Source organism: Hippichthys cyanospilos, chromosome 11 (assembly GCF_059441005.1).
Source record: "Hippichthys cyanospilos isolate Australia breed blue-spotted pipefish chromosome 11, RoL_Hcya_1.0, whole genome shotgun sequence".
Classification (NCBI taxonomy): Eukaryota; Metazoa; Chordata; class Actinopteri; order Syngnathiformes; family Syngnathidae; genus Hippichthys; species Hippichthys cyanospilos.
In genome coordinates this window covers 2,044,419-2,059,713 of record NC_142379.1, presented here as the reverse complement: position 1 = coordinate 2,059,713, position 15,295 = coordinate 2,044,419, and the positions used below count along the sequence as shown (strand labels likewise).

Genomic DNA, 15,295 nt, shown 5'->3' with positions numbered 1-15,295 from the left:
AAAAAAACTTAGTTCAAGTAAATCATGATTATTCCTGTTTACTGTCACAGATGGAGAAAAAAAAAAGATAAAATAATGTAAAATTACTTACCCCTTTGATGTGATGTTGATGTGTAGCATTCGGCTTGCTGAAGGTGATTTACGAGTTAAAAAGTCCTAAAAGTGTAAGACAACAGCCGTGCCTAATAAATCTATAAAATAATTCCTAAAAAATATTTGTCGTTTAGTTTCTGATTTGCTTAATTTGTTAAAAGGCTTTGTAAATAATACAAATAAAATAGTCCAATAAAAAGCACGTACACATTTATTGATGAGTTGATTTAAGATAATTTATAAGAGGTGAATGAAGTACATGTGTAAAACAGTTTCTATATCGAAATACACACAACACAATATGCAATATTTAGAAAGTGACATTTGGGTTGTACTGAGCAGCAAAAAAAAAAGAGAAAAATGCTGCGAGATGGCACATTTTAATATTCTACATCGGAAAAAAAAATATATCACTTGCCATGACAAAACACTCCAAAATGTTGTCAAAGCTCGTCTTTTCCTATTTCATGAATTCCATTTGTTCAGTGCAAATTACAGCATGTCCACCCTTTACAATGCCCCCCCCCCCCAAAAAAAAAAAATGATTGAAGTGCTGGTAATACTGACAAGGCGCCATCTTACCACAAGGGTACCTTTAAAAACATGTCAACACAATTTTGGGGGTATGCTGAAGATGGTACACCCCACTTTCACCACTCTACACCCAGGGGAAAATTTTTGATCTGTGATTTTTCCGCATGCAATTTTCTTCGTGATTTTAGTGATCTTAGAGACTCATTCACTGCCAGTAAAATTAAGACGTCTATAGTCGTCAATGGCAGTGATTAGGTTAACATTTAAATTTCTATAATGAAATTGTTCCGTATTTTTTTCAGATTGATACGAGGAAGAGTGCTAAATTCTTGAATTGTCACTAGTACGATACCGTGATGATACCACTGATACAATTGATGTATAACCTCCCCCACCCCCAAAATCTTTACACTAAGAAATTTTCGATTCTACTAATTTTGTATCGGCTGCTGTCGTGAGTAGCGATACCTTGATATCAGGCTGGTATCGGCAACGATACCTTGTTACTGATACCATTCCAGGGCAGCTCAGTGGAAGACTGGTTAGCACGTCCGGATGACGTGTGGAGGTCGTGGGTTCGATTCTGACACTGCAAATCCTACGTAAAGTTTGCATATTCTCCCCGTGCCCGCTTGGGTTTTCTCCGGGTATTCTCGTTTTCCCCAAAACAGACACAGGAGGTATATTACCCTTAGGTGTGTTTATGTGAAATGTCCTTTGTCTCTGTGTGCCCTGTGATTGGCTGAGAATTAATGGTACCCTGATTGTAAAGTGGCCACGCCCACACAAACAGTACATCCACACCCAAATGTGCAAAATATAATTCTATCGTCCAAAAAATTGACCATGATTACTACGATTGATATTATTATCACGGTAAAAATGAATGCGTTGCTTTCCTGCAGCCAAAATTGTGTTTTACAAGACAAAGACAATGCGTTGGGCTGGAGGTGAATGGACGCAAGAAATGCTGAAGGTCCAAACGGACCAATCAGACGCTGTGAGTGCCGTCTAATAACAGTAATCAATCTCCTCATTGGCCAGCACAAGGGCAGTCCTGCAGGGGATGTACACCTGGAGATTAGAAAAAAGGGAGGCGGTTAAACATTGGAACATGCAAAAAACCTGCTTCCCCCCCCCCAAAAAAAACAAAACAAACAAACAAACAAACAAACAAAAAACTTTTGTTTATATTCTAGATGAGCCCCAAAGACGTTAAGTTCAATCTCCACTTTTGGAGCTATCATTACATTTTTCTCCACATTCTGTCTCCTACAAAAAAGCTAAAGAAAACGCAAGAACAAAAGAGAGCGTGGATTAATGACTGACCGGTTATGAGTCATAATAATTATCGGCGCCCATTTTGGACATTTTGACTTATACCTGGAAATTAAAAATCCTGCTTTTTCTATTGTGTGCTTTTTTTCTATTGTATGCTTTTTTTGCATGCTTTTTTCTTGCGCGCTTTTTTTTTTAATTGCGCACTTCTTTTTCTTGAGTGCTCTTTTTTATTGTTTTTTTTATTGTTTCTCGAAAGGTGCTTTTGTTTTCTTTTGCTTCGTTTTTTTCTTTGTCTCATTTTCACTTCAGGGCCACCATACAACCGAGCCCTCATGGACAATATACAGCACATTCGTATCCAATATACTAAACGAATGTCGAGGGTTGAACGTGTACGTATCACGTGACTCCTAATATATATACACGCTACATACGGAACTGCGGCGTGATATTTTTAGAACGAGGCATCTGCCGCTAATCAGCACTTTGATCAATCTGTTTGATATTCCGAGTGCGCTTGGCGCGCCAAGAGCCACCGAGCGCCATTAGTCATCTCATGAAAAAGAAAGAAAAAAAAAAGTCAGGCAGACATAAAACGGTCTTAGATTTCCCCACAGAGTCGCCGGAGCCGGGCCGTAAACAATTCAATCAGGTTGTGCACTTTAGAGGGGCGGCCTTGACTCTTTGGCGCCCGCCGGTGGCCAAAACGTTCACCCGCGAGCAAAAGAGCGGCGGGCTGCGTTATTTTTAAGGGAAATTGTTTGTAATCATTTGTTTTCTTATTAGGGAAGCACAGCAACTTTATTTTCTTTTTTAAGAAAGTGAAACATCGGCAGTTTGTCTTCTTTTTTGGAAAGTGCAACATCTAAAGTTTGTCTAACATTTCTAGTTCCTTCATAAGAAAGTGCTAGTTTTCTATTTAGGAAAGTCAATCTGATGTTTTAACTCAATTTTAAGGAAAGTAGTATTCTGATAGATTGATAGCTTGTCTTCTTTTCAGAAAGTGCATCAGTTTTTTTCTTTTTTTTATAAAAACACAACATTAGTTTGTAGTCTTTGAGGAAAAGTACATCAAACATTTGTCTTCTTTTTGGGAAACGACAGTATCAATGTGCAACATTGATGGTTTACCTTTTTAAGGAAAATATGTTTCATGGGGAAGTGCAATTATTTTCTTTTTTAAAAAGTACATTAATACTCTTCTTTTTCAGAAAGTGCAACTTTTTTTCTCTTTTTAGGAAAGCTCAGTGTGAATAATTTGTTGTGCAACATCAAAAAGTGGTCTTTTTTTTTAAGGAAATGTTTTCACTTTACAGTAATAAACCACAAGTGATTTAAGCTAGCAATTAGCACGTTATCTCATAAAAGTTAGCAAGCTAGCTTAGTCTAGTCTGCAGATATTGGCGGTCACATGACCGCGCTGGCTAAAGTGGCGTCAAAGTAGAGGAAGTCGGTCCTTGATGGAAAAAAAAACAAACGAGAAAAAAAAAGACAAGAAGAAGAAGCACTTCCTTATCTGCTTAAGCGCAGCGCCGTTTGCATTAGCGAGGTGGCGAAGTTCACGCAGAGTTCGCGTCAACAAAACCGGGCGCCTTGAGTCGTTCACCCCGTGAGCATTTCTCCGCGCGGCACATGAAAAGGTAACGCGCTGAATCATTTACATCCCCAACGTTGGGTAATGAGGATCCAAAGTTCTTTTTTTTTTTTTTTTTTTTTATTAAAAGGCACTCATTTGGCACGGAAGAACACAGGGCGGCATGGCCAGTGTCGGCTAACTTGTTTGTTCAAAATATTAGGAACAGTTCTCAGTGGGATGCAAACTAATGAGTACTCTTTAACAGGATACATGAAAGTGTTGTCGAGTTCATTTTGGGAGTTATAATTTCATTGGAATAACAGAAAAAAAAGACTTTTTTTTTTTTTTAACCCAGACACCAACTACCATCTGCAGTTGAGTAAATAAATGTAACTGTAAGTGTACTATATAAAAAAACAGGACACGTGATGACATCATACTGACAAAATATTGTTCATCATAGCAAGGAATCTAAATAGATTATAAGTGTTTTTAGCCTATTTCAGGTGGAAAATGTATATTTTGTCTATAACATATTTACTGCCGTTGACGGCTATCGACGTTAAAAAATAACTTTTTTACATTGATAGCCATAGACGACAAATATTGCCTTGGACGCATTTGAAGGTATTTATTTAAAGGTTTAAAGGTATTCATTACACATGGAAAATATTTTCATTTTCATTGAGTGTACACAAAACATTAATCCATTCAATGCCAAAGACGTATTTTTACGTTTTTGTTTTTTTTTTTGCTATGCTTCGATCCCAGATACTTACTATTTTCATTTTTTTAAGTGTTAGACTAATCGAAGGTGGTATGAATTGGAATTTAAATCTCTCAAAATTAGATTTTTTTTTTTGGTTGCTGTTCTGCATTTCTGGCTGAATAAACAAACAAACAAATAAAATAAAACAAATGTTGAGCTGCTACTAGCTCCTCCACAAATAATCAGCACGCGTACCTGCATGGAATGGGCGCGTCCGTTGAAGGGCTGCGGTTCCGTGAAGAACTCGGTGTTGTGGTCCAGCCGTCCGTGGCCGCCGTAGAGATCCTCGTCAGAATCCAGCTTGATTTTGTACCTGACGCGCAGCGCTTAAGGAAAGCAGATGACTTACAGTGATGACTTTATATCCACATTAACTGGCAGAGGGGTCACGTGACAAGTTTGCCGATGGACTTTTCTGACATTGTGGATTATTTCAAGTTATTATAATAAAGCAAATCCCAGGCCCTACTGTAGCTTCTATTCTATGTGCCTTATAATGCTGTGTGCCCTATATATGAACAGTTTTAAAATAGCCGATTCATTGAAGGTGCATCTTAATCCGGTGCGCCTTATAGTGTGGAAAATACGGTACTTATTTCCATCATAATGCAATCCCAGACACTACTGTAGCTTCTATTCTATGTGCCCTATAACGCGGTGTGCCCTACATATGAACTCGGTTTTAAAACAAGCCATTCATCGAAGGTGAACCTTTATCCGGTGTGCCTTATAGTGTGGAAAATACGGGACTTATTTCTATAAAAGCGTAACGCAACCCCAGGCCATATTGCGGCTTCTGTCCTATGCACCTTATAATGCAGTGCGCCCTGTATATGAACACGGTTTTAAACAGGCCTTTGAAGTTACACTTTAACCCGATGCGCCCTATTGTGTGGAATAATACGATACTTATTTCCAGCATAATGCAATCCCAGCCACTACTGTAGCTTCTATTCTATGTGTCTTATAATGCAGTGCGCCCTGTATATGAACACGGTTTTAAACAGGCCTTTGAAGTTACACCTTAACCCGATGCGCCTTATAGTGCGGAAAATACGTTATCTCCCCCACTAGGCCAACGTAGCCGACTTCAGGCGTCAAGCGGGCCTAAGTACGGACTGCCTCTGACCGGAGAGCTTCAGACGCGATCCTTCCCCGATCCAAACAAGCCCACTTCTCTTTCACATTCAACCCGCAGCCGCACAAGGTGCCGCCAAGGCCAAAGGGAGCACTAAGAAAGGGCTCAAGCCAAAACCCCGGCAGCTTTACAGCAAAGAAGAAACTCCCCCGTCTTTTCCCGCAGAGAGCCGAGCAATCTTCCGACACATCTATTTGCTTTTCCAATCTAGCCACCATGCCCGGGAAGACATAAGCTCGTCCATCACGCACACACACACACAAAAAAACCTAAACTGAGCAATCCAATTTGTGCGGATGGAAACGGCCCACAACCCAAGCGCAATCAAAAAGACGAGTTAAACGGAGGGCCGGTTCTCCACGTGAAGGACGCGGGGGTAAAGATGACGGGGGCCGGCCAAGAGGGATGAAGATGCCATCCCGTGCGCACTTAGCGGCCCATCCAAAACTCATTCTCTGGGGTGAATGTCATTGAAAAGTACTTTTGTACGTTGCTTTCAATGCCTGAGACTCTCCAGAAAGTCCTTGTGCGCCACACTCTTGAGTGCTGCCACTTATTCACAATGGGACGCTTGTATTATGCGCATTTCGCCGGTATGCAAAGTTCACGGTCGGATTCTGAACATGCCGTCTTTTATTCGACTTTAATTTGCGACGATATGATGGATGAGGGTGGAAATTAAGAGATTAGCGGTCTTGGTAATTTATCCGATTCCTTAGTCTCGGTCAGTTCTCGTGAGAAAATTTCCACACGGGCCTATAAAACAGGAAAAGTTTGTGAAATTTTCCATTTTTTCGTGATTATTTTGTTCGAGAAACAACGTGGCGAAAACCCGAGGTTAAAATCTCTCCTTTTTTTTATTTTCGATGACATTTTTAACTCCGTAGAAAACGCAAAACAAACTTTCGCAGGATAAAATTCAGTTATATTCTGTGTTTCATGCTTCAAAACTAAATTTTGTAGAAAATGGCGTGTACGTTTCGTAGAAAATAGCGTGGAAAAAGAAGAAGAAATGCTGCTTCGTTGTCATTGACATCGTTTCTAACAAAATGAAGGCAGATAAAACTTTGCATGGGGTCAATGTAACAAGTTTAGTAGTAATTAACTCATTCAATGCCAGAGAGACGTATTATTACGTTTTTTAAGAGTCCAGACATTAAATCCCAGATAATGAAGTATTAAAGAGATATTGAAGTACATTAACTTCTAGATACTTAAGTATCAAATCAATATTTAAGTATCTGGAATTGCTTGTCTGGACTTATTGAGAAATATGCGTTCCTGGTATTGAATGAGTTAATGTGCTCCTAATTTGAAAAGAAAAATATACTCAATACTATTCAATTTTTGCAGTATCTTGTTTCTGCCGGTGGATTTTTTTTTTTTTTTTAACTGGCAGTAACTTCTGACAGTTCAAATAAAAGATGAAGATAAAGACACAAATAAATAAATTAGGCCCACTGGCAGAAACGAGCATAAAAAAATAAAAATAAAAACATTACTCAACAGCGCTTTGCAGGCAAATTGACGCAGGCCACACACTGTCACAAAAATTTCTTCATCGCTATGAAAGAAAGAAATCCAAAAGCGTAAGTGTTAGAAAGTCTTTTCTAAAAAAAACAAATGGCGCAAACCAGGCAAAATTAGTCTTAATGACTTACTTACAATGACTTTTCTCGGAAGTCACAAAAGAACCCAGAATGACATCCAAAGAACTGCAGGCCTCACTTCCGACTCAACCATATAAAAAACACTGGACAGAAATGGCGATAGAGAAATTGGGAAAAAAAAAAAGAAAAGATTTGATGATTTTCATGTCTTTGGGAGAAATCCTGCAAAATTGATATTTTCTACAGTATATGCTATTTGGGGCTGCTTTGTCTCTTCAGAACCTGGACAAATAAGATCATGTTGTCTTTGGTACTTTAGATAAAGAGGACCTTGAAGAGTTACAGAAAGAAATGCAGATTCTCCTTGCATTCTATTTATAATCCATTACATTTACTTTCTTTTTATTAGGTGGACAACGGCTAAGACAAAGATATTTTTTCAGGACCTGCGCAGAAAAAAAGACGAGCCGATGAAGAACTAAATTCACGTCCAGCTCTGCAATCGCGCTCACGGCCGGATTGTTTTCAATTCGTCAATGTCTGCAATCACGCCTGCCAAACGCAACGTTCCTCCCGGCTTATTGGACAAAATCGATGACATTTCCTCCATCGCGGCCTTCTAATCGCATTTGATGACGGCCGTGCTTTGGGGAGCGACCGCGCCCATCCGCCGCAGCTGACAAAGACATCGTCCCTCAAAAGTCCAACCACCAATTTGAGGAGGAAATGGGAGGTAAACACAGATCGTTTGGAAGTATCAATAACAGGGTGACGCCATGAAAGGGTGATTCACAATTTCCAATCCGTTAGTAAGTTAAGGTAAGTTAGGATAAGGTGAAAAGTTTGCCTGGGCGGATTCTTGTTACAAACCCTTTATTAAACTTTCTACATTGGTCATGGTATGATTGACGATTTGTGAACCGTATTTTCTGATTACGACTTTTTACTCGTGATTTGAGCCCTGCAGCTTATAGATGAGAGCGTTTGCCACAAAGTCACATGGGAAGGCTTCTCAACGGCGGGGAAACTTGTCTGCTTTTAGCTCGCGGTTGAAAACAATGCAGCGGAGTCAAGCGCGAGCGGCGATTCTTTTCAGCTCGGTGACCTGGCCGACCCCGGCGCGGCGCGCAGGAAAGTTTGAGCGTGTGACAGGCGCGGTGTAATGAAAAAGCACTTTTGCGCTCTTTCAGCTAGTCCGTGTTTACCTCGGCTGCCTTTGAGTGGCACTTTCATCCGTCTTGGCCCCCTAATTGGATCCTCGGCGCACGCTTCCCGTCGGAGCATCTGCATCTCCCGGAGCCCACTTCGCTTTGCTCCTCTCACACACGCAAACATGCGCGCACACACACACACGCACACACACACGCACTTTTCCGTCTCACATGCATGCAACCTCACACACATTTGCAAATATGCTCCAGTTTAAACTCTCTCATTTTTACTCTCACACAAACACTTGCACTCTCACAAACATCTCCAAAACACACACCCATTTCTACACACTCACACATTAATATTGTCATTGTGCACTCTCATAAGCTGACACCTTCACTCACTCTCAAACACATATACACAAACATTTTTGCGCTCTCATTTTTACTCTCTCACAACACATGTGCACTCTCACACGACACACGTTCACTCTCACAAACTATCCATAAAAGACAATCACCTATTTCCACACACCCACTCAGTTAAAATTTGTCTCTCGTACACTCACATTGCTCTCACACAACACACTTGCACTCTCACAAACATCTACAAAAGACACACCCACTTCTACACACTCACACATTAATATAACACTTTCACTCACTCTCACAAACACGTATACACAAACATGCTGGTGCTTACATGCTCTTATTTTTACTCTCTCACAAACACACTTGCACTCTCACACAACACACGTTCACTCACAACCTATCCACAAAACACATACACACTTATTTCCACACACCCACTTGGTTAAAAATGGTCTCTCATACACTCGCATTGCTCTCACACAACACACTTGCACTCTCACACACTATCTCCAAAACACATAATTGCCACACACTCACAAATTAATATTCTCACTCATACACAACACACTCAAGCAGACCCTTTCATTCACTCTCATAAAAATGTAAGCTCACACATATATACACTAACCTGCTAACGCGATGACACATGCTCTCATACGCACTCATAAGATAACCTTGACATTCACATCCACAAACACGTATACATTCTCACATTGATGCACACATGCATTCACGTATTTTCACTCTCTCATATACTAGCACACAGACATTTTTGTCTTGTTCTCTCAGACGTGCTCTCATTCACACTCAAAAGATGACCCTGACATTCACTCTCACAAACACATGTATACACTCTCACGTTGACGCACACACACATTCACCTAAAAGTTCTCGCTCTTTCATCAACTAACACACACACACATTTTCATCTTACTTTCACGTATGAAAATTCTGCTTCTCACTAATGCTCTCATACACACCCTCATAAGGAGACTTCACATTCACTCATACGCTGTCACACTCGCAAACAAGCACACAGACGCACTCTGTTGCCTGTTATTACATTCATATACTCACACTCAAATGCTCTCACACACAACTCACATTTTGTCAGCCATGTCGTATCGTGACAGCAGCCGGCATCGGAGGCCTGGCCTTAAAAAACATCAAAAAGCGAGCGGCGCGGCGATTAAGCGCCGCGCCCCGGCTTCACCCCATCGACAGAGGTTGTAATTACGCCGCGTCAAACGCGCTTGCGATTAGCGCTCGATATTAAGAGATTAGCAGCCGCTGCTGTTGTTCTTTTTTTTCCCCCACCCCCGTCCTGCAAATAAACACGGCGGCCATGTTTGCCTCCTGCTGCGTAGCTTTTATTTTTATCCTCCGCGCCGCTTTTGTCTCCCGTAACAAGCGACGTAACACACTCCAGACTAAATGCGGATCTAAACATGCAATCCGCTTTAATAACTGCCAAACAATTTATACGATAAAAAGCGGGGAATTGCACTAATGTGCCCCCTCCAAAGGCTTTCAAGTGGATGCGAGCTGTTCAAAGCGTTGAAAACCGAGCGGGCTCATTGCAAATGAAAACCTGTGCCTTGCTCATTCGCCGTTACAAATTGTCATTGTAAATTGTTTCAAGTTGCCGGAACAGCTACATTGACTTTTACAAATAGTAAACTCAAGTTTACCGTTTTTTAAGGGCACGCCGCATTACAGACGACATTACGCAGGAGCGCAAATAAATGGTAGTTGGCGTTTGATCTCCTTAAGTCGTTTTCGACCCGATTTGGGTCATTGATCTACAGTAAAAACATCTAACAAAAAGCATCAAAACAAACCGTAAACTATACATCGTCAAAACAGGTGTTCAGTGTCTGTGAATTTCTACCCAACCCTAAACCACCACTAGAGGGCGATGCTTTGTTTTCGTGTTACACTTATATTACTGTAGTACGTTTCAATTGCGGTGTAACTGTAGAACGACAGGCATGGTGTTACCTTTAGGTGTAAATACAAAAACTGAATAAATACTCAAGTGCAAGTACAAGAATGAATGAAAAAAAAAGTAAAAATTCGCCCTCTAGTGGTGGCGGAAGGTTGGGCAAAAACACACAGACGGACTGAGGATTTCAATTTAATCTGGTTTGAAAAAATGACGGACCGACGATGACGGAGAGGGGGCGGGGCTCCAAAAAATGACAAATTTGGGACCGGCAAAAAATGAACCTAAGTTGCCCACCTGTTACTAGTATAAAAAAAGCCAAAAAAAAAAAAGTAAGAGTATTGCGAGGAAGGATACTTTCCCGGCGCCTGCACGGCCACCTTGTAGTGCTGGAAGCTTTTGCTGGGGTGGAAGTTGAAGATGAAAAGCACGTTGGCCCTGTCAAACACGATGACCTTGTCCTCCTGGTGCTTGGCGCTCACAAAGGCCTGCGGGGGGACACGGGCGCACGCCACGCCATGAATAGTCATCATCCTCCTCTCCCGTGCGCGGATTTAGAGGATTACAATACGGCGCGCTATGTATCAGCGGGATTCCAGGTGGCGCTTGTCACAAGGGTTCGGCGCCGAGCGCTCGGGTTCGACCGGACTCATGCTAATGATTCGTTAGCGGGCGTTATCAATGTCAGAGCCGCGCGTATTCCCCGGAGGATGAAACGACATCCACAACAGGTCTCAAAGTGCTGAAGAAAGAAGACGTTCCTTGCTTTTTTTTTTTTTTTTTTTTATAACCCAGCACGGAATTGATATGGGTTGTATGGAAGCCCAATCGGGCCAGCAAAAATGACAATCTTTTTTTCTCCTTTTTTACTCACAGAAGCCCAATTCTACCACTGAAAAAAAATAAACATGCAAAAGAAAACGTTTCAGAAGCACATTTTCACCAGTGAGATTTAGTTTTATATATTCATTAATTCATTTTTAATTTGAGAAGAACTTCTCCACAGGGGAATTGAAAAAAAAAAATAATAGTCAATAGCCCAATTCCACCAGTGCAGGAAATCATCATGATTATTATTATTACATCAGAAACTCATTTCAGATTATGTTTTGTTTTTTTTTGGCTCATTTATGCCAGTGCACTTTTTTTATCCTTATTTTTATTTTTTTTTTTCAACCAATTGGACTTTCTGGAGGGCGGGAGACCATGTAAAAAAAAAAAAAAGTCTCTTTTCATGAATCCATAACATTAGTTATTAGAATTAGTATAATATAATAATATATACCTCAGTTGACATTCAAATTCTGCTGCTTATTTGGATTTTTATGCTATTTTTTTAAATAAACAATGGAGCAGTATCAGATATCAAACCATAAAAAAAGTTAAAAAAAATAAAAATAATAAAAGACATTTTCCAATCAGCTGAAAATGATGTGATTGGTCTCAATTTTTCATCGCATGGTCAGGATCCAGACATCCTTACTTTGTAAATCAGGTCCATATCAATCTGTTACTGATACCAGTCCTATATCAGATGTATTTTTTTTTATTGCCTACTTTATTATTATGTCTATTGTGTTGAATGTAAGTCCGCTCTGGGAAGTGAACAGAATAAGAATTTCATTGTGTATAGTATTTACAAAGCATATGACCATGGAACTGTAGAATCAGTCTCCATCCAAAATCTCAAGACATTATCCGTCATATGCAAACAATCCATTCCAGACTCCGCTCCAGCGCTTTGATCCAGCAGCGCCGAGATGTGGCGTGCATTCTCATTTTTTCAACTGAATTCATGTCACCTAAATTATTGGAATAAATGAGCCATGTTTTCTCATAGCTACGCTTGCGCACTCTTATTTGTTTGAATATCACCACTTGATCGAGTCCCTTCCAACGTTTCATAATTAAATACAAATAAAAACACGTAGCATACGTTGTTCAGCCAACTTTGATTCTAACGACTTCAAATAAATTGAAGGTTAAAAAAAAAAACAGTCAGATGATGAGTTCAGTGCAACTTTTCTTCACTTCACTTCCAAGCGCTTGGGAAATAAAAGTAAATGACTCGCGATCGATATGAAGAAGAAGAAAAAAAAAATGTCGGGCGAGCGGCAGACATGATTGTAATTATTCCGAGTTCGCATCGGAGGACGACGACGCGGCGGCGGTCAGGAGAGTAACAAGGTGAAGAGGCTCTCAGGCGCCACCGCGTACTCGCCGCCAATCAATTACGCACACTGGCGCCTAATCCCGATGCATTTACTCCGCGTTTACATCATCTCGCTAGCGCGGCTAAGCACCGCTATTAATTGAAGAGCGGCCACGGCGGGTGGGAGCTAATAAATCTGAGGGCCGGGGAAATCTCGCCAAGGTCGCTTATCTTCTTCTGTCCGCTTGACAATCAGCGTCTTACAACAAAACGGTCGCTGGGTCAAAAATGAAAAGTTTAGACCTAAAAAAGAATCCGAGATCACGCGTCGCTCTATGTTCTATACAACCCAAAAACGAGACATTTTTAAACCCCGCCCAAATTTTTTCAAGAGGGGCGGGACTCAAGTACATTCCCTGTTAATTATTTAAAAAAAATCTTTTACTTTATATGGCCGTGATGGAACATAAATCAAAATAGTTTGAAAAACACGGTCAAAATCAGACTATTTGAAAAAACAGCAAAATCATGAAATCAAGTTTTGGCACAAATTGGGCGCTTTACAAGATGGGTTTACTAAACTTACTAATTATGTCATAGTGGCAGTTCAGCAAGTTAAGCACGAGCTATGAATAGCTATTTTTTCCATAAACTATGAATGTTAGGTTATCATATGTATAAATTGTATATAACATATACATATATATTAATTATTAATTGTATAGTTGTATGAATATATGAAATAATTATTTATATATAACTTGTTTATATATTATTCATACAAGTATATATATATATATATATATATATATATATATATATTGTGGCGGACACTAGGACCATGTCTCTCACCCAGTAGGCATGTCGCTATGATCCTTTGATGCTTTGAACCTGTTGGCTTTGTCTTTGCTGTTTTGGACTTTGTTGTATCAGTTTTGTGATGGCATGCGAAGAGTAAAGATCTCCACTAGCACAGCGACGCGTGGTTCCTTCGCTTCGCCACAATATATATATATATATATATATATATATATATATATATATATAAAACGTAGTAACGTTTTCTCATCAAGTCAGACATTTTCTTTGTTATGAAGTTATGTTCCGTGCATCCTTACTGATGTAAACACAGCGTTCTGATTCATATTGCCTTGAATAACCGCGTCTCTCAATGAGACTGATTTGGATTTTTGAAAGAATGAAAAAAAGTATCCCAACTCCTTACCGGCGCGGAGGCCAGCCATCCGTACTTGTCCTCAGTGCGGTTCATGTCCCGGTCAAAATTGTAGAGCTGGCGGTAGCGCAGGTGCGCCATGTCCACCAGGTTGAACTGCCGGCGGGCGTAGTGGTAGCTCTCGTCGTTGCCCTTCCGGGGGAAATCCAGCCACTCGGGGTGACCGAACTCGTTCCCTGCGGCGAGCCGACAAAAATAGAGTGAGGCGTCGCCGTCGATTAGCATGGACCCTGCCGCCGTTTCAGCTTCTTTTTCAAGCGGCAAACGGTCGGCGACCCGCGCGCAATCTCAGCGGAGCATCTCGCTTTTTATGTCGGGAGCCGTGAAGCTTTGATTTCTTCTTCCTGCTTGGACGCAAACGGCCCCCGAGCACTTCCTCTTCCTGCCCCGTTTTGACAGCCGATAAAAACAACATGTGACCGTGTCTAGATTACAGACCTTCCAGGACTGGGACTGCAACTAAAAATTAATTCAAGAATCAGTTTTTCTGTCAACTAATTGGCGTGTGTGTGTGTATATATTAAAATCTGATTAAAAAAACAATAACAACTAGCCAAACAACAAGCCAAGCAAAAACGCTCAAATCTTGAGCATTGTTTTCAAAGTATATACATGTCTTATTTCAAATCAACGCAATGTTAATCAGAGGTGGAATATTTTGGGTTTTTTTGCTGGTCCGACATTCATCATTCGTCAGGACTTTTGGTCAGCAGGATTGTGGAGTGTGACATTTGGTTCATGAAACCAGGACTAAGAAAGGGAGAAACTACAAACAAACTTCAACAAAAGTCTGAGAATATTTACCACTGTGAGAATTTGGACGATTTTAGGCTTCTAAACTATAAAGTGATTATTATAAATTATGACACTTAATTATTGATTCTAGCAAGCCATTGAACAAATTCGTATTTCATTGATCTCTTGAAAAAAAGCTTCCACCGTCCCGCATTTGCCTCTTGAATGCCAACAATCATTTCAAAGGTATCGACCGTCATTCCAGGTGGCCAATCGGGCCGCGCGTAAAACGGGACAAACCCCGCGGGAGCGCTAGGAGGTAAAAGAGCCGCCGTGCCTCTCCGGCGCCACGGTGAGAGATGAGTTAATGAATCCATCAGCGGATGTCACGTCAACCTCATAAAACAACAGCCGGCTATAATTGAATTCCCGGCAGAGGTGGCGAGGCACGTGCAGCCGGATGAAGCCGCGCGACAACGCAATAAATGCTGCTTGTTTATACCCGCCTTCAAGAATCCAAAGAAAAAACGGTGGAGGTAATAGGACCGAGCAGACGTAAGGGAGATTGACAGCAGACGCTAATGAATTTCATTATGTGGCTGTTAAAGGAGTAGCGAACGATCAGGCCCGGCCTGTCAACACCGCAATGCAGCCAGGATTAAAGTAGCAAATAAAAGCATTTATTTTTGTCATTAGTTCCGTCAG

At 40.8% G+C, this 15,295-nt stretch overlaps 1 protein-coding gene across 1 annotated transcript in view; it reads right to left on the bottom strand.

Annotated features, from left to right (window-relative positions):
* Positions 1 to 286: 286 nt before the first annotated feature.
* The window catches only part of LOC148415425 (1,4-alpha-glucan-branching enzyme-like), a 63,355-nt gene continuing 48,346 nt past the window's right edge, over positions 287 to 15,295 (bottom strand). Inside the window, exons 13-16 of the mRNA XM_088428164.1 lie at positions 13,847 to 14,031; positions 10,827 to 10,957; positions 4,449 to 4,566; positions 287 to 1,701 (exon numbers count right to left, since the gene is read on the bottom strand). Of these exons, the coding sequence (XP_088284290.1) occupies positions 1,639 to 1,701; positions 4,449 to 4,566; positions 10,827 to 10,957; positions 13,847 to 14,031 (497 nt within the window). The 3' untranslated portion in view covers positions 287 to 1,638. The remainder of the gene's footprint in view (positions 1,702 to 4,448; positions 4,567 to 10,826; positions 10,958 to 13,846; positions 14,032 to 15,295) is intronic.